General features: G+C 55.6%; 1 protein-coding gene across 1 annotated transcript; it reads left to right on the forward strand.

Annotated features, from left to right (window-relative positions):
* The first annotated feature begins 1,150 nt into the window (after window positions 1–1,150).
* Window positions 1,151–27,285, forward strand: EHD1 (EH domain containing 1). Its single transcript, XM_017537170.2, has 5 exons — window positions 1,151–1,877; window positions 5,593–5,690; window positions 19,656–20,068; window positions 24,560–24,724; window positions 25,188–27,285. Exons 1-5 carry the CDS (start codon window positions 1,474–1,476, stop codon window positions 25,710–25,712), a joined length of 1,605 nt encoding a protein of 534 aa, XP_017392659.1. The 5' UTR covers window positions 1,151–1,473; the 3' UTR covers window positions 25,713–27,285.
* The last annotated feature ends 350 nt before the right edge of the window (window positions 27,286–27,635 follow it).

Raw genomic sequence — 27,635 nt, forward strand, 5'->3', positions numbered from 1 at the left:
CTCGAGTTATTCCCTGATATAGGCCCCTAGCTCTCCAGGCTTCCACATCTCCCAGAAGCCAGAAAGTTGGACCCGAGGCTTTCAAGGTTGCAGGTTCAATTCAGATCTCTTCAAGAGCCCTCAGGGTCCTGCTCCCCGACCTTGGTGTCTTGATACTGGTTACCTACAGTTACATAACAATCAGTCCCAAAGCTCTTACATCACCCACTGAAGATTCTCACCAGTCTGGCCAGCCAAAAGGGTCTGTGTGTGGCCGGGGAGGATGGCAGGGGAGTGAGCCCCATGGAACAGCCAGGAACTGGTAAGGGGAGGTAGGGCACAGGTCCAGTAAAAGATGGTAAATGGTGGTGACCCCTAGAGGAAAGCGGAAGTATTTGGGTTTTTAAATTTCCCCCTAAGTTCCCACAAGATTTCATTGTTGCCCCCAAACTCCCCCTCTTCCCCACATAGGGAACTTCCGATTTCACTTCCCTAAATGCAAGTGGTCAGAGGGCCTCAACTTCCTCCTTACGTCCTCCTGCTTTGCCCCAGCTGTCACCTCTGTAGTGAAGCCTTCTCTTCCCCCGCGCGCGTCCGGAGTCACGCATGTCCTCCCCAGCTTGTGTCCCTTTCCCACTCCACCCCGTCGGCCCGAGGGGAGGTCAGGACTCACGCTGCCGGTCAGTTTGCCCGTGTGCCCGCTTCTCCCTGCCCATTTTTCTTTCCTCTGTCACCACCCCGCCAGGGATTCTCTACTCCCTCAGCTTGCTCTGCTACCTCTATCCTGTCTCTCCCTCTCCCAAAGCAGATAAAAGATGAGGGGACAAAGAGTGTGTGGGAAGCGGGGCTGAGAGAAGGTGGTGCCCGCGGCCCAGGGGTCCTGCGATGCTTCGGGGGATTCTGAGTCAGCGGGAGGAGGACCGCACGTGGGGAATGGCGGGCGAGGCGCGTAGTCAGGGAACCAGAATGCCTGAGTGGGTGTCTCGTGGAGCCATCCCGCGGGGTGTGGGTGTCCACGGTGACGGAAGGTGCGCAGGCCGGGGACCTTCTCACGCCGGACGCTGTCTGTTCCCAGCCCTCCCAACCACAGCACCTCCGCCAGCCTCCCCAAGAGAGGCGGGGCGAAACAGGTGCGGTTGCCACGGCACCCGAACCACGGTCTCGCGAGATTCGGAATAAACCAATGGGAGGCAGGGGAGGGGAGGACGTGGCACGAGGCTGAGGGGCGGGGCCGGAGGGGCTCCTTCCTACCCCTCCCAATTCCGCCCCGCCCCCGCCGCGGCGGCTCGCGTGGCCGCTTAGGGACCGATCCTATAAAGGCCGCTCCACAAGGGGCGCGCTCCACTCGGCAGAGGGCGCCTCGGCGGCTGTGCGCCTGCCCAGTGTGGGTGGCTCCCCGCCCCCTGTCCCGGCCAGCCCCGCCTTGGCTCAGCGCCCTCTCCCCGCTCTCAGCCGCCGCTCTGCCCTGCAGCAGCCAGCCCCGTGTCCGGCAGCATGTTCAGCTGGGTCAGCAAGGATGCCCGCCGCAAGAAGGAGCCGGAGCTCTTCCAGACGGTGGCCGAGGGGCTGCGGCAGCTGTACGCGCAGAAGCTGCTGCCCCTGGAGGAGCACTACCGCTTCCACGAGTTCCACTCGCCCGCGCTGGAGGACGCTGACTTCGACAACAAGCCCATGGTGCTCCTGGTGGGCCAGTACAGCACTGGCAAGACCACCTTCATCCGGCACCTGATCGAGCAGGACTTCCCGGGGATGCGCATCGGGCCCGAGCCCACCACCGACTCCTTCATCGCCGTCATGCACGGCCCCACTGAGGGCGTGGTGCCGGGTAACGCGCTCGTGGTGGACCCGCGGCGCCCCTTCCGCAAGCTCAACGCCTTCGGCAACGCTTTCCTCAACAGGTACCCACCCATCACTCCAGGGGGGTGGGGCGCGGCCGAGGCCAGCCCGCACTCGGAGCCGGACCCTCCCGTGGCTGTCACCCCCGCCGTTCTTTGTCTACCGAGGCCCCAGTGAGACCCTCAGTGACCACTCCCTGGCCCAAGGGCCCTGCCGCTTCCTGGAGAAAACCCGCCTGGGGTTTAGGAGTGGGCGTTGCCGGCTCCCCCAGCTTCTGTCCTCCCCAGAATCTTCCAGGTTAACCACCAAGCCCTCTCGCAGATCTCAGCCCCACTCCCCTCAGAACCAGGACTGAACCATTCCTGCGCTCCCTTTCTTGGTCTCCACCTCGTTCCCACAGACTGGATGCACTTGGTTCACGCACATCAACCCTTCCCTCCTGATCTTCTTAAGTGTCATAGCAAAACACAATGAAACTTTTACCCATTCCCTTCGCTAGTGCGCTGTGGCTCTGCTCTGCCTCCCCTGGGACTGTGGTTTTGTGTAGGAGGGAGGAGAATCTGCTGTGGCTTGCTGACTTTGGGGCAGCCCCTTGGAGGGGACAGCTGAGGTTTGAACACTTCTCCCAAAGGCAGTTCTCAAGCAGTCATTGCTGCCTTGAAGGGTTTCGGGAAGCAGGAGGAGGTGGTGGCGCGGGGGTCCTGCGATGGGATTCTAGCCCTGAGCCCTTCTGTGGACTGAAGGACAGAATCTGAGCTGCTTTCACCCACTTGGACCTCTCTTTCCCAGTTAAGTGGCCTCTGCACGTGATGAGAGTGATCCCCAAGCCTCTGCCTCTCTCAGTGCTGTGAATGAAACAGTGGCCTCCCGTCTAAGGAGTGCAATGCCCAGGCTCACTTTTCTCCCAAGGAACTCAAGGCATCCTGGTCCCCACCCCCAGGCGACATACCAAAATACTTCCCAAAGCCTGCCCTCCCTACCACCCCACATTCTACGACTCCGCATGCCTTTCAGAGTCTGCAGTCTGCACCGGGGAAGAGCCTCTGAAGGAATCTTTGAATCTTGCCTTCCAAGTCCCCGCCCTGTGGGATCACATTCCTTTCCAGACTCGGTCCAGCCATGCAGGGCACCTTGCCCTAGAGCCAAGCCGGTGGCCAGGCCTGCTCCATGCACAGAGCTGACCTTCAGCGTGGTCTGTTGCTGCTTGCAGGCGTTTCCGCCTGCCCTCCTGTATTATGGCTGTTGGCGTTTGTGTATCAGGCCCAGGTTGAGTGCAGCTCTTTGGGCTAAGGGTCCTGAAGAGGCGGGGTCCTCTTGCCCCAGCCTTATCTCCTTGTTTCAGGATTGCCAGGTAGTTAAGTGACTAGCTCAAACCATTAGCTGATGGGAGCCCTTTGACCCTGTGGAAAGTTTGGCTGCTGTGCCGGAAAGTCCAAGTGTTAGGTCTCTGCTTCCACGCAAAACTTTGGGAAGCCATGGGAAGGGTCCCTTTCCCTGCTGCCTCTGCTGTCCCAAGCGCTTCACTTTCCTTGTGAGGGCAGGCCTTTTTTGAAAGGAGAAACATGGCACAGGACCAGTTTTCTGAATTTGGAAGCCTAAAGTTTCAGAGCTGGAAGGATCTTACACATCATCTCGGCAGCCCCCACCTCATTGGCTCAGGAAACCGAGGTTTAGAGAGTCCAACTGGTTTGTGGAAGTCACCCATTAGGTTAAGCAGCACTGACTGTCTGGCTTTTGCATGGCCAGTCACTGCCTGCTGCTGCTGCTACCCCAAAAAGCAATTCAGGATTGCTTGGTCCAGGCCTGGTGCTTTGGTGACATTGGTGCCACAGGATCTGAGAGGTAGCACACTTTTTTTTCCTTCTTGCTGCCACCTCGTCTCCAGAGGATCCCTGATCGCTGATGGCCCTCCAGAAAGGGGCCTATCAGCCCGAGCTGGGGCCCCGAGCTGTGTCAGATTGTGAAGTGTGGGGAGGACGCCTGGCAAGAAGGGTGCAACAAAGGGGGCTTTTCTCTGGCTGATACAGCCTCTCCCAGCTGAGTCTTAAAGAGACTCATTGAGTCATGAATTTGACTTTACGGCCTTTTTCCCCTATGTGGCTGCTCTAAGAATAAAATCAGCTGGAGCAGACCAAGGCAGGGTGCAGTCAGGGTGTCCTAAGAGTGTCTTGTGAAAACTCATTGCGTAACTGGGACTGTCACTTGTGCAAGATGAAACCTGTGCGTCCTTGGGGAGATGGAATCGGAGGCGTCTTTGCTGCTTGCTCCCTTTCTTGTTTTCAGCCATACACCACGGGCTCTGCAGAGCAAGTGGTTTCTGGGTCCTATAGATATTAACTTGCTTTCTGGGCTCATTTATGAGGCATTTTTATGTATGTGACTTCCCAGAGCCAATTCTGCTTCCCATCCTTCTATTTTGTCATCATCTCTCCAGCAGTTCCTGCCAGTCCTGGCCTGCATGCATTGCTGCTGGCACTGGCGAGAGTAAGGCCCATGCTTCGTTCGCCCTGAGGGTCAGCTGGTCTTGCTCCGTTGCCTTGCAGGCAGCACCCCTCGCCCTGGCCAGCTGCCCTCTGCCTGTGGGTCCCTGGTCGCTGGGGGTTGGGGCCAAAGGGAAAAGCTGATAGGCTCAGATTCCTACCCTCTGTTGGAAAGGCAGCTTCAAGTTTGTGTCCTACAGATAATGGGTCAGTCTTTTCTTTGCTCTCACTACCTTTTTCAGAGAAGTTTTTTGTTTGTTTTTTGAGACAGAATTTCCCTCTGTTGCCCAGGCTGGAGTGCAGTGGCACACAATGTTGGCTCACTGCAACCTCCACCTCCTGGCTTCAGGCAATTCTCTGCCTCAGCCTCCTGAGTAGCTGGGATTACAGGTAGGTGTCACCACGCCCGGCTAATTTTTCTATTTTTGGTAGAGATAGGGTTTCACCATGTTGGCCAGGCTGGTCTTGAACTCCTGGCCTCAGGTGATCCACTTGCCTCCGCCTCCCAAAGTACTAGGATTACAGGCGTGAGCCACTACGCCTGACCTTTCAGAGAAGTTTTTAAAGGAGCTTTTTCTGTGCCCAGTGAAGGATCCCTGCTCTCAACTGAGACTGCCCTGTGCCTTTCTGGGCTGTTCTAAGCTTAGTGTGAAACTCCAGCGTACGTAGCTGAGCCCTGGCCCAGGAGTTGCTAGCCTCTCCATGGCTTTGTTCTTCCTCAGCCTGCTCTGACTTTCAGATAATGGCCTGTCTGTGCCTCTCTGTCACACTGTCTACCAGCCTGTGTGTGGTCCCCAGCTTTTGCTGGCCGTCAGTTTCAATTCCCTCACCCAAGCGGCTGATTGAAGGGGCAGGGCTGGCCCTAGCAGCAGTAGGAAGCGGCCGGCTCTCTTTAGGGTGGAAATTTAGCCCAGTGGTGGAAAATTCTAACATGGGATTTCAAGGCCCCAGTGTCACCGTCTGTTTCCCCTATGAATTGAATGGTGACCTAGGCTGGTGCAGTTTTCACTAACAAGTCAGCAGCTTGAAAGTTGACCTCTCAAACTCTAGGGGAAAAGCAAATGTGAGGAAGTGCTGATGTGGGTCAGTTTGACCCTGCTGGTTGCATTCCCAGTTGAGAAAGTCTGTACAATTCGCTGGCCACCCTGGGAAACTAAGATAGAAAACCACCTGTCAGTTCCCTGCTTCTGGAAAGGAAGCCAGAGACAGAGGGAAGGGTACAGAGAGCCCTTTGTTATGTCTGGAGCCTCGAGGACTGCGTCGTGATGCCTCTCTTCTGGCTCTCGCTCTCATGTAGGTTCATGTGCGCCCAGCTGCCCAATCCCGTCCTGGACAGCATCAGCATCATCGACACCCCCGGGATCCTGTCCGGAGAGAAGCAGCGCATCAGCAGAGGTAAACACTCTGACCGCGGCTCACTTCGCTGGTCCTGTCAGACCTCCTTCTCTCTGAGGTCTGCATCCTGATTCAGATGCTGCCCTTGAGATTTCTTCCAGCCTCAGGCTTTCTAAAAAAAAAAATGTGTCTGAGGGAGAACCCATTTTACATCAGCCTCCCATCTCCAGAGTGCTCTGTGCACTGAGGGCGGGAGCTGCTTTCCTCCTCGGCGCAAGCGAGGAGGTGCGACCACAGCCAATCTTGTGTGGCTGTCATACTTTTGAATCCCTGGGGCATGCTGGAAACAACAGGATCGGAATGGGCCTCGGGCCATCCTGTGAGGGTGCAGGAAGCAGCTGACTCCAAACCAGCCCCTGGTCTCTGAAGCTTATTATCCTTAGTCTGTGTTGAAAAGCTTTGCTTCTCAAAGCCATATAAATTCCTTTGGAGTCCAGCCAGACTGAGAGAGAGCCAGGTAAAAGGAGAAGCGGGCAGAATTTCATGAAACAGTTAGGGGCTGGTGGAAATTTGCTTACATTTGCTTAGAGGCTGACAGTCAGCAGCCTCCCTGGCCTTCATACTGTGCAGTAGTGCGCCATGCCCATTCCAATTGTGTCAGCTCCTGCCTGGATTCTGCCAAGCTCTTTTGAAGATCTGGTTCTGGACGAGCCTGAACTGGGTCCTCTATCTGTCACTGCCCTTTTTTCGCGGAAGGGTGGGGTGCTTTGGAGCCTGATGCTTTCTGGGAGGAGCTTGAAGGTAGGCTAGTACCTGGAAGGTGAGGAGTGGAGTCCGCAGCTCCAAATGTGAAAATGAAATAAGATCGAACTCAAAGAGGGGTTGAGGACAAGGGAGCAATTTTGTTGATGATTAACTTGCAGATGCTTCCCGGGTCCCTTTCCCTCTGGCCTGGCCTGTGGTGGGGGAGCCTTGTAGTCAAAGCCAGCAGCTAGGATTTGGAGTGCACGTTTCTCTCTCCTGGGACTCTGAGGGCGTCGGGACTCTGTTCTTGGAGCTGAGAAACCTTGCTTCTCTTTGCTTCCAGGCTTGCAGGCCTTGTCCGTGTGGGCTGCATCAGAACAAACTGAAATCACTGGCCTTCATCCGCTTTCAGAGCTGCCAGTTAAGCTTTTAGATTCTCCCACCTCTGGTGATAGTGACGCTCCTGGGAGTTCAAGGGAGTAGATTCAGAGACCACTTCTAAAAACAAAAACAAAAACAAAAAGCGGACGCTAATATTTTTATTTCTTACTGCTGTTATTGTTCCAACCTAGTCTTAAGAAAAGGCCCGATAAGCAAAAACCCTGTCATTTGCCAAAGCAAGGTCAGAAAATCTGAATAAGCTACTCTATTTTTTTTTTTTTTTTTTTGAGAGAAGGCTCTCTTTCTCCCAGGCTGCAGTGCAATGGTGCAATCTCGGTTCACTGCAACCTCCTACTCCCAGATTCAAGCAATCCTCCCACCTTAGCCTCCGGAGTAGCTGGGATTACAGGCACCTACCACCACACCTGGCTAATTTTTGTATTTTCAGTAGAGATGGGGTTTCACCATGTTGGCCAGGCTGGTCTCAAACTCCTGACCTCAGGTGATCCGCCGGCCTCAGCCTCCCAAAGTGCTGGGATTGCAGGTGTGAGTCACCACACCTGGCTGAATGAGTAAGTTACTCTTTAATTTTTTTTTTTTTTTTTTTTTAGAAATGGAGTTCGCTTTGTTGCCCAGGCTGGAGTGCAGTGGCTCGATCTTGGCTCACTGCAACCTCTGCCTCAAAGAACCACTGAGGGAGTTTGTTCCGAGTCTGCCTCCAGGGCTGGGGTATTCTGGAAGGACTCTGAGCCTCTATCTGTTATCTTTTCATTAGCATACCTGGGGACTCCTCTGATCCAGCCATCAGATAGAGGCTGAAGCCCCAGCAGGCCAGCGGCTATGTACACATCCTGGGGTAAAGAACAGTGGCACACAAGAAGGTGCTTATCCGGCCAGAGTGCCGCTGCTCCCTTCGGCGCTGGAGTTAAGGTGTTTGACAGGAAGGGTTCAGGGTTTTTGTGGCCTCTGTTGTCTCATAAAAAAGAAGAGGCCCGGTGTGGTGGCTCACGCCTGTAATCCCAGCACTTTGGGAGGCCAAGGCAAGTGGATCATGAGGTCAGGAGTTCGAGATCAGCTTGGCCAACATGGTAAAACCCCGGCTCTACTAAAAACACAAAAATTAGCCAGGCATGGTGGCATGCGCCTGTAGTCCCAGCTACTCGGGAGACAGGAGAATCACTTGAAACCAGGAGGCGGAGGTTGCAGTGGGCCTCCCACAGTGCTGGGATTAGAGATGTGAGCCACTGTGCCCGGCTGAAAAAATTATTATTTTTTAGAGACGGTCTCAGGCAGGAGTATAGTGGTGTGATCCTAGCTCATTGTCGCCTTGGACTCCTGGGCTCAAGCGATCCTTCCACCTTAGTCTCCCAAGTAGCTGGGCCCACAGGCGCAGGCCACCATGCTTGGCTGTGGTTGTATGTCTTGTGTTGCTTGCTTTGGCCCTGCCGCCTGAGACACTCCCTCCCCACCTTCTAATCCCTCTGCTTCCTTTCCCTGGTAAGAAAGAGGCAGGCACAGGTGTCTACACTAGCTGTCTCTGGGACAAGCACCAAAGTGTACCCTCCATATCAGTAGATCTCAGACACAACGTGGCATTTTGATTGGGAGCAAGGGGTGGACATGCACATTGCCTTGTGGTCCCCACCCTGGAGTTGCCTATGCAGACAACAAGTGGAGGAGCAAGCCAGCAGGACACGAGGCTGCTGTCAGTGTGCTGTCATGCTCTGCCTGTGTGACCTCCCTGTCCCCTCCAGGTGCAAAGTGTGGCTCCTCTGTGTCCCTGAGACGCCAGGCTCCCCTGTATCCACAGAAGGTCATCTCTACCCATCATGGGCAGGAAGGAGCCAGGGGCTGAAAGAGAACCCCGTCCCTCTGATTGGAAGAGAGGTTTCCTGCTGAAGATCAAACCAATTTTACTAGACCATTTCTTTTCCTCCATGGCCCTAGAGGCCTTGGTTTAGATGTATTTTACTAAAAGTTACCTGGTTAGGGTGTGATGTTGGTGTTTTATTTTCAAGAGAAAGACTGTCACTGGGTACCTCTTGGAGGTGCTGGTTATAAACTCCAGGATGAGACCTCTAGGTAGACACAGGAGGAGTGGATTTCTCTTTCCTGGAGGCCCCGCCCATCAGTCATGGAAAGGCCTATGTGGCCTGTCCAGCGGAGGAAGTCAGAGCGGGGCAGTGCGTTCCCGACAGGGCTGGCCGCCTACTACTGCCCTTGCCGCTGGCATGGAAAGCAGGTGTTTCCCTCAGAAAGATAGGACCAGAAGAGCATGCGGGCCCCAGCGTAACACGCCTCCCCTGCCTGCCAGCCCGTTCCCTGGAAACACGTCCTTGCGGAGGCCGTGGATGGACATTGGGGTTGCTAATTGCATTACTTCCATTTCCCACCATATCTGGCCCTGCCTGACCCCTCCTGACTTTTTTCCCCTTTCCCCATGGTCCTAGGCTGGGGAAGGAAACACAGTCTAGAAAGATAAGGTGGGCTAGTGCAGGCCCAAAGTGGTCAGGAGGCAGCCGTACTCTGTCAGGGACCCCTGAGGATTGCCTCAGTGAGGAGAAGCAGGCTGGGTTGGGGTCTCTTGGGCTGCCTTTGCCTGTGTGCTAAGCTGAGTGACTTTAAAGATAATATTGTCCTATGTCAGCAGAGAGGTGGCCCGTGGGGGCTGCATTTATTCTTGAGTGCTGCCTGTGTGACTGATAAGGGCGTTCCAAAGGGCAGCTGGGCACGGCAGGGCTAGTGCCCTTGGCTTTACGGGCTACCGACCAACTGCACGGTCCTGGCAGGGCCCGGGTGCCCAGTCATCCCCGGCGGGGCCTCTGTGGGCAGCCCAGCCAGTTCATTCCCCACCGTGGTCACTAGGCAACTGTGAGCTAACCGGGAGTTTTTGTGCCTCAGTCTCCCCATGGAAGCTGTATCAGCAGGGGAGTGTTGTTTTAACTTGCAGTAGCAGATCAGAAGCCTGGACAGCTTTGTGTCTGACTTTCTGCCGGCCACTGCCACGTCAGTGAGTCCCATTGAGTTATCACAGCAGCTGCAACTAGGAGGAAGCTCCTGCCTTTCAGACGAGGAAGGAGAGGCTTAGGAAAGTTAAGTAATTGGCCTAAGATGACAGCCAGGCCAGCAAGTGTCAGCACTAGGATTTGAACCCAGGCAGGGTTTGTGCTCCTACCGAGGCAGGGCTGAGAACGGGGCCTTGGCATGAAGGCTGTGGGTGAAGGAGTGCCAAGAACTCGGGTCAGACAGACCCTTGCCTCTCTTGGGCCTCCTGAGATGCACAGAGGCCGCCCTCTGCTGCTCTCTGCCCAACGTTAGACTGCAGTCCTGAAATGGACCTGAGGTCTAGTATCGTCTTACCTTTCCCTGTTCCCTGTCTCCAGCCACACGTGACCCCTCAGGCTATCCAGGGAGCCTGGTGCCCTGGGCTCTCACTTGCCCTGCTGGTCCACAGGCTCCCTCTAAGCCTGGGAGCTGTTCTGATCCTTAGTGGTTGGATGGGGCCTCCCTGCCCACACTCCCACCTGTGTGGCCTGAGTCCTCTGGCCCAGAGGTGGGCCTGCACCGTGGGCAGCCCCCACTTCCTGCCAACACCTCCCAAGATGGAGATGCCACTGGCAGCAGCCCCCCATGGCAGGGTTTCACCAGGGTGCTCTGCCGACCATCGAATGCTCCCAGGGGCAGTCCAAAAGCCATGAGCCAGGCCAGGTGCTGTGTCCCTCTTGGATTCAGCGTCCACAACACAGGTAGATCAGAAGGTTCAAATCCCACGTCAGTAATTGAGGAGCTGTGTGGCTCTAGGGAGTTGTTCTGGCCCCTGGAGCTGCATCCGTCCATCAGGAAGCACCACAGCCTTTCAGGTTATTGTGGATTACCAGAATTTACATGTTAAGCTCTTGCCCTGGCACCTGGGACACAATTAAGTGTTTAAGTGTCAGCTGGTTGCTAGTAAAGAGACGGAAAAGCCCAGGGCTTCCCAGACTTTGATCTGAGTAACATCCTGGGGAATATCCTCAGGACAGTGCTGACTCAACTGGGGTTTCCCATTTGGTTCCAGGCCCTCCTTTGCTCCCAGCCCCGGGCCTCCGGAAGTCCTCTGCTTGCCCCACCTGGCTGTGCCCTCCCTCTGTGGCCCAGCAGGCCAGGACGGCAGGACAGCTTTTGGCCGCAGCCTCTGCTGGGGGCGCACAGGCTCTGCCAAGGAGGAGGCGTACCAGGCGCTGCCCGCGCTTGACACCTGTTTCTCAGGCTGTGTGCCGGCGGCGGGCTGGGGAGCAGCTGGCCAAGTGCCTGCAAACATTCCGTTTATATTTGGGGGATGAGGCATTCCTCATGCCTTTGAAGTCCTTGCCTACACACCCATCAGAATCTGAGCTTCTTAAGCCCAAAATACAAATCCTGCGAGTAAATAAGAACAAACATTTACTCCTGCTCACAGCGTGCCAGGCTCACTCCATCCTCCCTCGGCCCTCTGAGCTGGAAACCTACTGTTTTCACGGTACAGACTGAAGCTGGGAACTGAGGCTCCGAGAGGCCAGAGGCCTGCTGGGTCACGCAGCTGGCTGTTGAGTAGAAGATTGAGGATGGAAATGTGGGCCTGATTCCAGAGCTCCTCTGTCCCCGCCCATCCCTCTTTTGCTGCTTATGTCTGATGTGCTGGGGTCTACATTGTGTGAAGTCCACCCTCCTCATGTGTGCTGCTCTACAAAGCATTCCCGGGCTGCCACCGCCACGATAGAGTATTCTCATCAGCGGAAAGTTCCCGTGCCTCTCGTACTCTCTTCTGGTCTTAGGCAACCCACTGACCTTTGTCTCTAACTTTTGCCTCTTCTGGGATGTCACCTAAATGGAATCACACAGGAGGAAGCCTCTCACTTCTGCCTTCACCTAGCAGGCTGCTCTGAGCTGCATCTGGGTGTTTGAGAACTCCTCTTCATTGGGGAGCCGCTCCTCTTCATTGGGGGCCCTTTCCCATCACAGGGATGTACCATCAGTTGTCATCCGTAACCTATAGGGGGCGCCTGGGTTGTTCCACCTTGGGGCAGTTTTGAGTCAAGTTTGTGCTTCGTGTGGACGTGTGCTGCTCCCAGGTAAATGCTGAGGAATGGGGGTGCCTCTGCCCTCCGATGAAAAACCCTTCCAGAGGCACGTCAGCCTGAAGAAGCCCAGGAACGAGCCCTCAGGTTCAGATTCCTCTTTGTTCCTGGATCTCCGTATTGTTCTCCTGGGCCCCTCCGGCGCGCATTGGAAACCTGTATGATGGAGAGCTGGGGTGAGAAATACTGAAGCCGGCGCAGCCTGAATGACAGGAAACAAAAGTCGATTGGAGACAAACCCTCTATTGTTTCGTGTTCTAGAAAACTTTGGAATGTATAAAGCAGCTTTTCCCCCGGCGGCTGGAACTACCTGTGTTTTGGAGGCTGCTGGAGTAGGGCGCGGAGGCCGGAGAACCTCCCTCTTCCCCTTCTGTGCTGGGGCGGGAAGCGTGGTTGGGCCGTAGTCAGGAAGGCAGGTCCTGTAAGGCCAGTGCCTGGAGAGGGGTGCCCCAGAGGAGGCCCGGCAGGACCCAGGTCGCCATGAGAGGCACCTGTCATGAGGCGCCACACTTGGCTCAGCCTGGTTGCCGGGAGCCACTCTATTCTTTCATCCGACACCCCAGGACTTTTCGTTTTTGTTTTTTAAAAACTGTGATACAATATACCTAACATATAATATTTACCATTTTAACCTTTGTTTTTTTCTTGGAGATGGAGTTTCACTCTGTTGCCCAGGCTGGAGTGCAATGGCATGATCTCGGCTCACTGCAACCTCCGCCTCCTGGGTTCAAGCAATTCTCCTGCCTCAGCCTCCCAAGTAGCTGGAATTATAGGTGCACAGCACCACGCCTGGCTAATTTTTGTATTTTTAGTAGAGATGGGGTTTCACCATGTTGGCCAGGCTGATCTTGAACTCCTGACCTCAGGTGATCCACCCATGTTGGCCTCCCAAAGTGCTGGGATTACAGGTGTGAACCATCACGACTGGCCCATTTTAACTTTTTTTAGGTGTGCAGTTCAGTGGCATTTAGCACGTTCTTCATTGTTTAGCCGTCACCACCACCCAGCTCCAGCCTCTTCATTTCCCAAATGGAAACTCTTCCTGTTTAACACCAGCTCCCCTCCCCGCTCCCTGTGCCCCGAAGCCCCTGCACTACCCCTTCTATGTTCCCTTTCTGTGCACTTGATTATCCTGGTATCTCCTGTAAGTGGAATCCTACGGTGCTGTATCTGTCCTTTAGTGACAGGATGTTTTAAAGAAACTTTGGTTTTAGGTTTGGGGATCCATGTACAGGTTTGTTACTCGGGTATATGGAGTGTTGTGAGGTTTGGCATATAGATTATTGCGTCACCCAGGTAGCAAGCATAGTATTGGTTAGGTCGTTTTGTTTTCTTTTTTTTTTTTGGAGACAGGGTCTCGTTCTGTCACCCAGGCTTGGAGTGCAGTGGCACAATCACAGCTCACTGTAGCCTCAACCTCCCTGGCCCAAACAATCCTCTTACCTCAGCCTCCCAAGTAGCTGGGAATACAGATGCATGCCACCACACCCAGCTAATTTTCAAATTTTTGTAGAGAGGGGGTCTCGTTATGTTGCCCAGGCTGGGCTCAAACGGCCCTCCTGCCTCAGCCTCCGAAAGTGCTGCAATTACAAGTGTGAGCCACCGTGCCCAGCCTGATAGGCGGTTTTTCTTCCACACCCTCAAGTAGGCCCTGGTGTCTGTGGGTCTCTTCTTTGTTTCCATGTGTACTTGATGTTTAGCGCGCACAGACAAGTGAAAACATGCAGTGTTTGGTTTTCTGTTCCAGTGTTAGTTTGCTGAGGATAATGGCCTCCGGCTCTGTCCATCTTGCTGCAAAGGACATGATCTGGTTCCTTTTTATGGCTGCATAGTATTCTATGTTGTATATGTACCAAGTTTTCTTCTTCTTCTTCTTCTTCTTTGAGATAGAGTCTTGCTCTGTCACCCAGGCTGGAGTGCAGTGGTGCGATCTTGGCTCACCATAATCTGTGCCTCCCAGGTTCAAGCGATTCTCCTGCCTCAGCCTCCCGAGTAGATGGGTCTACAGGTGCACGCCACCACACCTGGCTAATTGTTTTTGTATTTTTAGTACAGACGGGATTTCACTGTGATAGCTGGGATGGTCTTGATCTCCTGACCTCGTGATCTCCCCACCTCAGCCGCCCTAAGTGCTGGGATTACAGGCGTGAGCCACTGTCCCGGCCTGTACCACATTTTCTTTATCCAGTCTACTGTAGATGAGTATTTATGTGGATTCAGCCTTTGCTATCATGAATATGTGTGCATGTGTCCTTATGGTAGAAAGATTGATATTCTTTGGGGTATATGCCCAGTAATGCCATTGCTGGGTCGAATGGTAGTTCTGTTTTAAGTTCTTTCAGAAATTTCCAAGCTGTTTTCCACAGAGGCTGAACTGGCTTAAATTCCCACCAGTAGCGTGTAAATGCGCCCCTTCTCTACAACCTCACCAGCATCTGTTATTTTTAGGCTTTTTAATAATAGCCATTCTGGCTGGTATGAGATGGTGTCTCATTGTGGTTTGATTTGCATTTCTCTAATGATCAGTGATGTTGAGTATTTTTTCATATGCTTGTTGGCTGTGTGTATGTCTTATTTGGAAAAGGTGACAGGATTATTTCATCACTTAGCGTCATGTCTTCCAGGTCCCAGGATTTTCTGAGCCAGAGCTTCCCCATGGCTCATGATCCCTTATCAGAGGTGCTCTGGCTTTCACTCACTGCAACCACTCCCTTTGCAGGTGGGCCTTCCTCTCCAGCCCACCCGCTTGGGCCATGTTTTCTGTGTCCTTTTGCTAGGTGTCAGTGCTGTGACTCCCACTGGGGCCTGGGCCAGTCAAGCTAACACCAGGCCCCTACCTTAGAGAGGGGACATTGTTCTCTGTCACCCAGCACACACAACCTCCTGCTTTTGCTGTTGCTATTGGGAATTGCTGTTGCATAGGTGGTGTCAGACTCCCAGCTGGCCTTGGTGCGTTCCAAAGCCTGAAGGCTCATTGCCTTGGCCAGTGCCGGGGTGCTGGCAGGCCCTGTTCTGTACCTGTCACCAGCCGCCCAGCTCTGATCGAGAGTGGCTTGAGCTGCTGCTGTGCTGTGTAGCCTTTGGCGCTTCTTGAAACCAGGCGTCTTTAAGGCCGAGTCAGGTACCTTTAAGGGCAGTGGGGGCCTGGTGGGACTTGTAGCCACGTGGTCACATGCCTGTGTGGCCCAGGCCCAAGTGCTGTGGCCCTTTTTGTCACCTGTGGGTGTAGCTGGCCAGTCACTGTGTTTCCCTCACAGGAAGAGAGCATTTTCTATAATAAACAGGAAATTTTATTCACCTGCAAAAAAATGGGCTTAGCTCTGTTGACTCCAACTTGAGACCATGGGTTTTGCGGCAGGTGGGGCGGGGCTTCTGGACAGGGAGCGGTGGGGGCAGGGAGTTTTAGAGTGCTCACTCTTCCTTCTCCTTTTTCTCTCTTTCCCCAGGGTCCCCCAGCCATCCAGGGGGAGGTGGGAGTGGGCCTTGCTGGGTGGAGTTTGGGAGGATGACCTCAGCTTCCCAGGCACCGTCCTGACTCCGAGGCCAAAGCTAACACAGCCGAGCACAGCCCATCAGGGCGCCCCTGTTCCCAAGAACTTGGTTTTGGCATCACCGCCTCCCCAGCTGTGTGAATTCTAGTTTCAGCTTGTGGTGGGCTGAGGACAAACGGTTTCACGAGGGGAGAAGCCGGGCCCCCCTTTTGCTGAGCGAGGAGCCTCAGCCCTTGAGTCATCGTCTTTTCAGCGCTGACCTGCGTTCCCAGAGCTGGCCATAAAAGGCTGTGGGCTGCAGGCCCCAGGGAGGCCCTGCAGGCTCAGCCAGTGTGGCCTGGTGGCCCCGGGGACAGAGGCAGCCTCTCCCTGCCCCTGCTTCCCTCCCTTTACCCTTGACCTCTGTTTCTGGTTTTCTGCTGAGACTTCACCCCCCAGGCATCCCCTCCTGTGGAGCTTGGAGCCAGCTGCAGGGAGTCCAGGGAGTCCAGGCTCCCAGGGCCTTGTACTTTGGAAAGAGGAGCCTGTGGTAGCATGAGGTGCCCTGGCACAATGCCTTCCCACACCTTCTGGGCACAGGGAACCTGGCACCTCTGCTATCTCCGACCATCCACCCGAGCCTCTGGAAGGCTGTGTGGGCCTCCCTGCCCAGGCTGACAGCCAGGACCCCAGCTCCCTGCACCCCTCCCTGTTAAGAAGCTTGGCCCTCAAGCACCCGATTTCCTGTTGGGCTGGGGTGGGGAATGGTCACACATCATCTATGGAGAGGCTGCCCCGGCAGTGTGGCTGAAGCCATGGATTTGGGATTTTCCGTACGTTCTGGTGACTTTGCTCAAGGATGAAAGTCTTTGCCCGGTGATGGGTCCCAGGCCGCTGGCCCCTTGTTTCCACAGAGCCCTGGCTTCCCCCGCCCCAGCCTGCCGACTTCGAGGCCCTCCCTGCTGGGTCCTGGGCTGGGGGCCCAGTGCTCCCACACGCCCTCCTCCCTGCTGTGCCAGGCCGAGGAATTGGTATTTAAGTTTCACAGATGGAGAAAGTAACTGAGAAGTTAAGAAAAGAACTTCAGGCCACAGAGTCGGTGGCAGGGGGTGGGAGTGGAGTGCAGAGCCATCTTATGTAGTGGCCCGAGTTCCCTCTGGGAATGCCAGGTGTGGGGAGGGGCTCCGCACCCTGTGGCTTTGGGCTTACAGATGGCGCCAAGCACGCTTGGGCATGGGGCCAGCGGTGGGAGTGTTTATCCCACAAGTAAGCTCAACCCTGCACACTGCGTGGTGCTGTTTATCTTGGCGCGCTTGTGCGTGGAGGCAGCCTCTCTGGGAGCCAGGGCTGTGGACCTGCCTTCCCCCTGGAGGGCTTCGCAGGGTGGGAGCAGTGGATGCCACCAAGGGGGCCCCATGCAGTGGAATAGTCAGCAGCAGGTTCCCACTGGGACGGCAGGGCTGGCCTCCCATCACTGTGGGTGACTGTGCCCAGCTGCCGCTTTTCCTTGATGCTTTGTCCCTGGAGCTCCCGCCTCGCTGCTGCTTTTCTGTCCCTCTCAGTCTAGAGAGCGCCTGTCTCCATCCCCAGCTTGGGGAGAGGGTGGTGAGTGTTTTTCAGGGGGATGCTGGGAGCAGGCTGTGGGAGGAGAAGGGGTTTGGGTCTGAGCCGGGCGATCCTGACTGTCCCGTGCAGGAGTGGCTTCTCCAGCTCATTTCCGGAGCCTGACTGCTCTCTGGGAAGTACTTGGTGCTTCTGAAGAGGGGTGGCCTATATCTGGGTGACCAGGGACGTGTGGGAAGACTGAGCCACGGAGCCAGAGACACGGATGCTGGCCCAGAATCGGCCAGAGAGGATGTGGCCCCTCTCTAGGACTCTAGGCCTTTGTTTCAACACGGCCTGCCTGTCACTCCTTTCTCTTCCTAGACCATGAGGACAGAGAAGTTTTACTCTAGGGGCAGAGGAAGAGGTGTGGATTTTTTGTTTTGTTTTGTTTTTTGAGAAGGAGTCTTGCTCTGTTGCCAGGCTAGAGCTCAATGGCGCAGTCTTGGCCCACTACAACCTCCGCCTCCCGGGTTCAAGCAGTTCTCCTGCCTCAGCCTCCCTAGTAGCTGGGACTACAGGGGTGTGCCACCATGCCCAGCTAATTTTTTGTATTTTTAGTAGAGACAGGGTTTCATCATCTTGGCCAGGCTGGGTCTTGAACTCCTGACCTCATGATCCACCCGCCTCAGTCTCCCAAAGTGCTAGGTTTGCGCCACCGTGCCTGGCTGTTTTGTTTTGAGGTGGTCTCACTCTGTCGCCCAGGCTGGAGTGCCGTGGCATGATCACGGCTCACTGCAGCCTCGACCTCCTGGGTTATCCTCCTGCCTCAGCCTCCCAAGTAGCTGGGACTACAGGCCTGCACCGCCTTTGTAGAGATGGGATTTCACCATGTTGCCCAGGCTGAAGTGGAAATATTTTTGAAGAGGCCTGGTTGTCACACAGGATTCAAATTAAACTGCTGTTACAGAGACCCAAAACTCATTGGCTTAAGTCAGATATCTGATAGTCTATGTGAAAAACAACAGTCCAAGGCCATTCTGAACATGGAGCTTTCATCTGTGAACACCAGGTGCTTGCTCCGGCTCCTCCCATCACATCTGCGTCCCAGTCCTCAGGAGGGAGAAGACAACAAAGGGCTCATGTACCTTTTCTTGTTCTTTTCTGCTGCAAGGGAGGCTAGGAAATGCAGTCTCAAGCTGCGAGGCCACGAATCCAGCTGAAACTAGATAGTTATGTCTAGTTCCTCCTTTAGATGGAATGCCAATGAGCAGTCTGCCACAGGCGACAGAGTTCACTTTAATTGATGGGCCTTCACTGGGCCATAATAGGTTGGTAGGAAGCAATATAGAATAGACTTTAGAATCCAGGCATGTGGGCTCAGGTCTGTCAGCCCAGCACTTTGGGAGGCTGAGGTGGGAGGATCTCTTGAGCCCAGGAGTTCAGCGTATCCAACTTAATGAGACCCCCGCCTCTACAAAATAAAAATTTAAAAATTAGCCAGACATGGTGGCACATGCCTGTAGTCCCAGCTACTCAGGACTCTAAGGTGGGGGATGGCTTGGGCCCAGGAGTTCAAGGTTGCAGTGAGCCAAGATTGTACCACTGCGCTTCAGCCCCAGTGACAGAGCAGAACCCTGTCTCTAAAAAAATGAATATAAAATTAAAAACAAAAAAAAAGACTGTAGAGCTTAAAGCTGGAGTCTATCCAGTCCAACCACTTTTTTGTAGAAGTATTTAAGACCCAGGAAGGGGAAGTGGTTTGTAGCACTTCCCAGGCTTCTTTTCTTGTAGAGCAGAGGTCAGCAAACTTTTTCTGTAAGGTCAGATAGTTAATACTTCCAGCTTTGCAGACCTTATAGTTTCTGTCATAATGACTGAACTCTGCTGTGTTAGACAAAAGAAGCCATGGATAATACAAATGAGCATGGCTGTGTTTCAATAAAACTTTATTTACATAAACAGGTGGTGGGCCAGGTTTGATCCCTGAGCTGTAGTTTGCCAACCCTTGTTGCAGAAAATAAGTGAGATCCCTGCAAACTGGGATGCCTGGCACATCAACACTGAACAAGGAGCAGCAGCAGTTACTGTTGCAGGTGCCTCTTGTCACTGCCATCCCAGGGCACGCAGCTGGCAGGTGGCAACACTGGAGTCTGTGTTCTACCCTCTGTGCTGTGCTGAGCACAGTGCTGGGTCTCCTCACTCTCGCCCTTGTCCAACCCACCTTAGAGCTTGGACTGTGGGACAACTTTTGCGTTAGCACCTGTCTGTGGCAGGTGCTACATGGGTCGGCAAGTGTTGTGGTAGGGGCAGGAACAGGGAAGATGATCCTGCCCTCAGGGTGCTGTGCTGTCTAGATGAGTGCCTTCTAGGAATCTTTTTTTTTTTTTTTTTTGAGATGGAGTCTTACTCTGTTGCCCAGGCTGGAGTTCAATGGTGTGATCTTGGCTCACTGCAACCTCTGTCTCTGGGTTCAGGCGATTCTCCTGCCTCAGCCTCTCAACTGGCTGGGTACTACAGGCACGCACCACCATACTCGGCTAATTTTTGTGTTTTTAGTAGAGACGGGGTTTCACTATGTTGGCCAGCATGGTCTCCATCTCTTGACGTCATGATCTGCCCACCTCAGCCTCCCAAAGTGCTGGGATTATAGGCGTGAGCCATCGTGCCAGCCCCTCGTAGGAATTTCAAAAACAATCTCAAGCTGAGAAATACCAGGCCAGGTTAGAGATGAGAACCATCAGAGCAGTGGGTCCCTTGGCGCCCCTGAGCTCTCCCTTCTCTCCCCCCAGGCTATGACTTTGCAGCTGTCCTGGAGTGGTTCGCCGAGCGGGTGGACCGCATCATCCTGCTCTTCGATGCCCACAAGCTGGACATCTCCGATGAGTTCTCGGAAGTGATCAAGGCTCTGAAGAACCACGAGGACAAGATCCGCGTGGTGCTGAACAAGGCAGACCAGATCGAGACGCAGCAGCTGATGCGGGTGTACGGGGCCCTCATGTGGTCCCTGGGCAAGATCATCAACACCCCCGAGGTGGTCAGGGTCTACATCGGCTCCTTCTGGTCCCACCCGCTCCTCATCCCCGACAACCGCAAGCTCTTTGAGGCCGAGGAGCAGGACCTCTTCAAGGACATCCAGTCTCTGCCCCGAAACGCTGCCCTCAGGAAGCTCAATGACCTGATCAAGCGGGCGCGGCTGGCCAAGGTAGGCCCTGGGTGAGGGGAGCAGCCTATTGCCAGGCAGGGCCATGGGGCTCCGAGACTGGCACTGAGGTCCCAGGACTGCCCAAGACCCATCCCAGCTCGCTGCTCAGGCAGACCTGCACTTAGCAGTTTCTATCTGCAGAAACCAGTCCTTGGTCAGCAGCCGAGTGCAGCCTGCTTTTAACTAAGATTCTCCACCCATCCTCCTTCTTAACTTGTTCTGTTTGTGGTTTATACCCCAACTATGCCAAGAAGGGTTTGACTATGCTTACAACACAGAAACAGCATGCAGGAAGTTACCGCAGAAGCAAAGGAGGCAGCCTCAGAAATGGGGTGTTGGGGGATAGAGCTCTGAGGCTCGTTGGCTTCCCTCTGGGGTTTTTTGTTTTTGTTTTTTGTTTTTGAGACGAAGTCTCGATCTGTCACCCAGACTGGAGTGCAGTGGAGTGCAGGTTGCTCATGGCAACCTCTGACTCCCAGGTTCAAGCAATTCTCCTGCCTCAGCCTCCCGAGTAGCTGGGGTCACAGGCACCCACCACTACACCTGGCTAATTTTTGTATTTTTATTAGAGATGGTGTTTCACCATGTTGGCCAGGCTGGTCTCAAACTCCTGACCTCAGGTGATCCTCCCGCCTCGGCCTCCCAAAGTGCTGGGATTACCCACCTGTCTGGGGTTTATTGAGCCTGAAGTACACTCAGCGTGGTGCTGGACACCAGGGACATGGTGTCTCCCATCCACCGCCCCTGTTCACTCATCAGCCTTCATGGGGAAAACAGAGCACATGAACAAAAAATGCGCATCAGTGAGCTCAGGCCGCTGCGGAGCCAGTGCTGGGGGCCGTCCCAGCGGGGTAGAGGGGCTGGGGAAGGCCCTGCAGGAGCTGAGGCTTAAGCTGAGACAGGAAGCAGCTCTTGAGGCGACGGGGTGCCAGCCTATAGCCCAGGGAGTGCTGGGCACTGAAGCCAGGGTCACACTGAGGTGGTGTCAGTCCAGCAGGCCTTGCAGGCCATCCTTACCCCTCCTGGCAGCCCAGGCCTGGCGGCACTTAGCAGCAGCCTCTGAGTGGCCGAAGGGTTTGGAATCTCAGTGGCTGACCAAGTACTTGAGTGAGAGCCAGCGTGGCTGGGTCTAGGAAATGAAGGTTAATGCCACCAGCAGACCCTCCCAACACAGAGTGACAGGAGCGCATGCCCTTAGGGTGTCTGACTTTGGATAGCACCTTGTCGTGGGCCGGCCTAGATGAGTCACCATGAGTGACAGTCTCGGCTGTGGTTGGGGTTGACCGGTGGACAGGACTGCTTGACACAGACTGTCTGAAAAGCTGAGAAGTGACCAAGTCCACACTCATATCTTAGCAGGGCACCCAGCTGTTCTTTCAGACTCTTAGCACAAAGCTCAGTTGTTTAAGAAATAGGCTCCAGCCAGGCACGGTGTCTCATGCCTGTAATCCCAGCACTTTGAGAGGCTGAAGTGGATGGGCAGATCACCTGAGGTTAGGAGTTTGAGACCAGCCTGGCCAACACGGCAAAACCCCATCTCTACTTTAAAAAAATTCAAAAATTTGCTGGGTATGGTGGCGCGTGCCTATAATCCCAGCTACTCAGGAGGCCGAGACAGGAGAATCGCTTGAACCTAGGAGGCAGAGGTTGCAGTGAGCCGAGATTGTGCCATTGCACTCCAGCCTGGATGGCAGAGCAAGACTCTGTCTCAAAAAAAGAAATAGGCGACCGGGCACAGTGGTACACGCCTATAATCCCAACACTTTGGGAGGCCAAGGCAGGCAGATCACCTGAGGTCGGGAGTTCGAAACCAGCCTGACCAACATGGAGAAACCCCATCTCTATTTTAAAAAATACAAAAATTAGCCGGGCGTGGTGGCACATGCCTGTAATTCCAGCTACTTGGGAGGCTAGAATTATAGGCAGGAGAATCGCTTGCACCTGGGAGGCAGAGGTTGCAGTAAGCCAAGATTGTGCTATTGCAATCCAGCCTGGGTAACAAGAGCAAAACTCCATCTTAAAAAAAAAAAGAAAGAAAGAAAAAAATAGGCCCTGGCCAGGCATGGTGGCTCACACCTGTAATCCCAGCACTTTAGGAGGCCAAAGCAGCAAGATCCCTTAAGGCCAGGAGTTCAGGGCCAGCCTGAGCTGGTGATACCTAGTGAGACTCTGCTCTATTTAATTAAAAAACAATTTTTTTTAAAGGCCCTTGCTATAGCTTCTATCTCCAGGCCAGGCCAGAGCATGGCTGGGGAGCTGTCCTGCCTGCCAAGCCAGGCCCTTTGGTGGTAGCCCCGGGTTCTTGGGTGAGACAGCACAGAGAGCGGGGTGCTTGCCCCCACCTTGTGGCATGCAGGGAGTACCACGGCAGATGTTGTGTGGGCATTAAGCCTTCAGTGGCAGCAATGCTTGTGGCCAGGGTCACAGTCCCCTGATCTCTAGAGTGTAACTGAGGGCTGAGGGTGGGTACCTCTTGGGGAGCCTGTGCCCCTGCCTGCTCAGAGGCATGGAGACTCCGCAGGCATGGAGCACAGTCGTCCTCCTGCCCACACTATCTCGAGGCCAGAGAGCATGTGGGTGCTGCCTGGCCTGAGCGGCGAGAGCTGACCCTTCATCCTTTGCCACCACTGTCCTCCCCTTGTTCCCCAAGTACCCTGGGCCCCACCTCACCCTGCAGATGAGGAGTCCGAATTCTGGCCTGAGACCCGTGAGCTGTGTGCATGGGCAGGCACGGGTCAGATGCCTGCTCTGGAAGACACAGGGCTGCGTGCTTTTCTTATTTTTATTCTTTGGAGATGGAGTCACTCTGTTGCCCAGGCTGGAGTGCAGTGGTGCGATCTCGGCTCACTGCAACCTCCGCCTCGGGGCCCAAGCCATTCTCCTGCCTCAGCCTCCCAAGTAGCTGGGACTACAGGCGTGGGCCACCACACCCGGCTAATTTTTATATTTTAGTAGAGACAGGGTTTTACCATGTTGGTCAGGCTGGTGTCAAACTCCTGACTTCAGGTGATCTGCCCGCCTCAGCCTCCCAAAATGCTAGGATTATAGGCGTGAGCCACCGCGCCCGGCCGGCTGGGTATTTTTCTAGATATCTCCCCTCTGGAGCCTCCCTTTGAGTGGAGCCAGCTCTGAGGGAGGAACCCAAGCGAAAACCCTGGTGAGTGACCCCGGCCTCAAAGGACAAAGGATGTTCTGAGCTGAGGGCTGTGGCCCTAGCAGAGCTCCTCTCCTTGCAGGGCAGAGAGAGCTCCCCTGCTCAGCTACCTTCGAGGACAGACAGGACAAGGGGCAGGCGTGGGCCCCTGCGTGGTCGTCCGTGAGACAGTGTGTGACTGCCGGGCCCCAGGCACGCTGTGTCACCACACCTGGCAAACCCCGTGGCCTCCAGTGTTCCCTCACACCTGCTGCGTCCTTTTTCTGGACTGAGCGGTGCTCTCTGTGGTGACTCCCACTGGCCTGGAACCTGTCTGCCACCATGTCCCTGGGAGACCCTAGATCAGACCCACATGGTGCGGGGCTGCTTCCCTTGGGCAGTTCTGGGCCAGGCCCCCAGCCAGGGCAGAAGGCTGAGACTGAGTGGGGAGGTGGATGGGCTGGAGCCGGGGAGAAGGGCAGTGAGCCTGGCTGGCCACGGCCATCCGTGGCTGGAGGTGACTTGGCAAAGCCGAGAGATCTGAGGGCTGGGCTACTGTCAAGGGCTGCCAGGTTCCCAGCTCGATCCCAGGAAATGAAGCGGGTGTTGCCCTGAACTGGCACGTGTCTAAGCAAGGTATTGAAGCTGGGATAAAACTGACAACCGCCAGGAGAAGCTTTTATGGGATTTTTCAAACCCTTCATCATCGGAGCTGTGATGATGGAATGGAGCAGGCTCGGGCCCATTGGAGTTTAGTGGGCTCCACCCACATGCAGGCTGGTCGGCCCTGCAGGAAGCCTGCTCCCCGCTCTGCTGTGTGGGAGGGGGCAGCTGCGGGGAAGGGGGCTTGCAGAGAAACAGAAGGAACGTGGGCTGCGGGCCACCTTCAGCAGCCTTGGGTTCCAATCCCAGCTCCTCCATATGGGAGCCAAGTGCCCCAGGCAGCCTTTCCCAGCCGTTCGGAGGGCCAGGGTTGGAAGAATCACACCCCGCAGGGCTGCAGTGAGGGTTGAATGGAGGGTATGCAACGTGCCCAACGGGGCACAACAAACAGCCTTCTTTGGGTTGACAAACTTGGTTCTATTTCTGGGGCATCACGGTGATCCGTGCAAGGCCAAGGCTGTTGTCTTCTGTTGGAAGTGGCCTTTCCTGTCCCGCCCTCTGCCCTGCGGCAGTGAGCAGGTGTGCCTCTGCCAGACTGTCTGCTCCTAGGCCAGTGGGAGCCGGCGGTGGCAGCAGCCTTCAGCTTGACCCATCCATTCCCCTTCCCTGTTTCTGAGTGAGCACCTTGTAGTGTCCTTGGGGGCAGCCTGGGCATGTGCCAAGAAAGCGCCTGATGCCTGCCCCCGTCCTCACAGGTTCACGCCTACATCATCAGCTCCCTCAAGAAGGAGATGCCCAATGTCTTTGGGAAAGAGAGCAAAAAGAAAGAGTTGGTGAACAACCTGGGAGAGATCTACCAGAAGATCGAGCGCGAGCACCAGATCTCCCCCGGTGACTTCCCAAGCCTCCGCAAGATGCAGGTACAGCTGTCCCAAGGCCCCATGTGGGCTGGCAGCCATCAGGGCAGAGAAAGGCCTGGGGCACTGGATTTGGAGGGAATCCCATCTCCATGGGGAAGGGCCTCTCCAAACAGAAGCAGCTGGGTTAATCACCAGCACCCCACCCAACTCAGAGCTGACCCAGGCTGTGACACCGCAGAGGAGAATGTGGTGACTCACCCTGCATGGTGGGGGGAGGGCAGGGCCATGCTAGGTGCTCTGGTGCCCTGTACATTAATCCTTGCCACAGTCGTGCCAGGAAACAGCTGGAGTTGCCTCCTGTGTACAGGTTAGGGAGCCAAGGCCCAGAGGGGTTCACTGAGTCACCCCGGCTAGTGTCGGGGAGCAGCACTTCCTGCTTGAAGAGCCCTCACGGGAACCACTTGGCCTGGAGTCTGGGAGGGGCCACCCTTCCCAGCGCTTGTGCTTCCTTCACCACCCACAGGAACTCCTGCAGACCCAGGACTTCAGCAAGTTCCAGGCCCTGAAGCCCAAGCTGCTGGATACAGTGGACGACATGCTGGCCAACGACATCGCACGGCTGATGGTGATGGTGCGGCAGGAGGAGTCCCTGATGCCTTCCCAGGTGGTCAAGGGTGGCGCCTTTGACGGCACCATGAACGGGCCCTTCGGGCACGGCTACGGCGAGGGGGCCGGCGAGGGCATTGATGACGTAGAGTGGGTGGTGGGCAAAGACAAGCCCACCTATGACGAGATCTTCTACACGCTGTCGCCCGTCAACGGCAAGATCACGGGCGCCAACGCCAAGAAGGAGATGGTGAAGTCCAAGCTGCCCAACACCGTGCTGGGGAAGATCTGGAAGCTGGCCGACGTGGACAGGGACGGGCTGCTGGACGATGAGGAGTTCGCACTGGCCAACCACCTCATCAAGGTCAAGCTGGAGGGCCACGAGCTGCCCGCCGACCTGCCCCCGCACCTGGTGCCGCCCTCCAAACGCAGGCACGAGTGACAGCGCCCACCCTGCCCTCATTATCTCCATGCCTGGCCGGGAGGCAGAGATGGGAGGGAGAGGGGAAGGCTCACCATTTCTCGAGGTCCATAAAGACTGAGCGGATGTTTCCTCGCCTCTCGAAAAGGAAAACCACCATCTTTCTTTTAAGGCTGTTCCTGGGCCTGGTGGGGGAGACGGGGTGAGATGATGGAATTTTGTGCACAGGAACTATGGATATTTTAATATATAACATTAGGGCAGCGTTCCTCGTCGCCGCCTCCTCTGTGCGACAGCCCCACGTGCACAGCCTCTGCCCCCGGCCTTTGCTCTGCTCCGGCTCTGGCTGGACAGTGTGTGCAGTGACCGTGACCGCGGGGGAGCCAGGTCACCTTTTGGCAGCTGCTGGGCCGGGGCTTCTTGGACAGGAACACCAGGCACCCTCCGTTTGCTTCTGAGCTGAGGTTGCTTCACGGGCCGTGGCTTCCTTCGTCACCCGGCCCTGCCTCCTCCGTGCTCTCAGGCGAAGTGGGTTCTTGTGCCTTCCCCTCCCCAGCCCAGGCTCCCCGAGCTTAGGCCCTGCCCTTCCTCCCAGGCCCCACCGGCTCCAACGCGCCACCCTGCTCAGCAGTCACGGCAGCAGGACCCAGCCACCTTGGTCTTTTTTGGGGGTTTCAGGGGAGTAGGAGAACGTCCTCCAGAAAAATACATAAGCTAGTTTCTGTTCTGTAAAGTGACACCTTTCATACTTGACCGAATTTCCCCAACCACTGTTCTAAAGCTGTGATTTTTGTCTCCCCATCCCACCCTCCAGGCAAGGGGCAGCCCCACCCAGGGGGCATTAGATGTGGGTACTCAGGGAGCATCCCCTTCTTGGACCCCAGAGTTGCATTTCCTGGCCGAAGAAGGGTGGTCACCCCAGCTCCTGCCCCACCTTCTCACTTAACTGGAGCTTTCGGAGGCACCCCCGCAGCAGGAGGTGGGGGGTTGGTGGTGGGTGGAGGGGCCTCATGACATCTTGGTGCTGGTAAGAGGAAGCCTGTGGTTCTGGCCAGGCTCTCTGTGTTCAGACAGCGGGGCCAGGGGAAACCCAGCCCCTTCTCCTGTAATCCCCTTCATTTCCTACCTACCTTCCTCCTCTGTTTAGCAAAGGAGGGCGGCTGACTTGGATGTCCTTAGAATGCCCCTGGCCCCAGGCTGAGCAATAAGAAACCCGAGCCTTGTGGCCCAGTGGCCTGGGCCAGTTCAGTCCACCTCCCCCTCTGCCTGGGGCCATCGGGCCCAGCTTCCAGGGCCAGGCACACTCACAGGCCAGCGGGTGTCCTGGTAGTGGTGGCACAGAGGCTGGTGGAGCACCAGGTCCTGCACAGCTGGGTGTCCCACCAGGCTCTCCTTTGGGGGTCTCAGGGAGCCTCCCCCCAGCGCTGCTCCAAGTCTGCAGGAACGGACCTTGTTCTCCCTGGCCCGTCACTCCACACAGTATTAGGTGAGGATGGACACAGCACTGCTGTTGAATTTGCAGTGGCTTGTTCACACCTGTGGGAAGGAAAGTGAAGACTTTCTCCGTGCATTAAAAAGTCAGAACTGTGCCGAAGCTTTGGGTGCTTCCTTGTCTTTTCAGGGGCAGTAGCCCTGGGCGGTCCTCCCCTGGTGCCGTCAAGGGTGATGCCAGCAGGGACGGAGATGGCAAGGCTGCCGGGGCGAAGTCACCAGCTCTGCCCAGTATTACTCCGCTGGGCAGCAGCTGCCCCCTCCTAAGAGGGCCAGACCCGTAGGGAGAAGGAGTCCTGGGGGTTGATGCCCCCTTCCCTGTGCGAGGTGGGAGCTGAGCAGGAGTTCACTTGGGGTGGGGAGGGGGGAAAGCAGTTGGGGGGATGTTGATACCAGAGGCCTAGGCTGGCACCCCTCAGCCACAGACAGATGAATGGGCACCTGAGGAGCCCC

This window comes from Cebus imitator, unplaced genomic scaffold (assembly GCF_001604975.1).
Source record: "Cebus imitator isolate Cc_AM_T3 unplaced genomic scaffold, Cebus_imitator-1.0 Scaffold102, whole genome shotgun sequence".
In the NCBI taxonomy this organism is placed as follows: Eukaryota; Metazoa; Chordata; class Mammalia; order Primates; family Cebidae; genus Cebus; species Cebus imitator.

Excerpts from the sequence above, each read along its gene's own strand:
- EHD1 (XM_017537170.2), top strand. The coding sequence starts at position 1,474 with ATGTTCAGCTGGGTCAGCAAGGATGCCCGCCGCAAGAAGGAGCCGGAG. Across the intron at positions 1,878-5,592 it reads GGCAACGCTTTCCTCAACAG|GTTCATGTGCGCCCAGCTGC; the intron begins GTACCCACCCAT and ends GCTCTCATGTAG. Across the intron at positions 5,691-19,655 it reads GAAGCAGCGCATCAGCAGAG|GCTATGACTTTGCAGCTGTC; the intron begins GTAAACACTCTG and ends CTCTCCCCCCAG.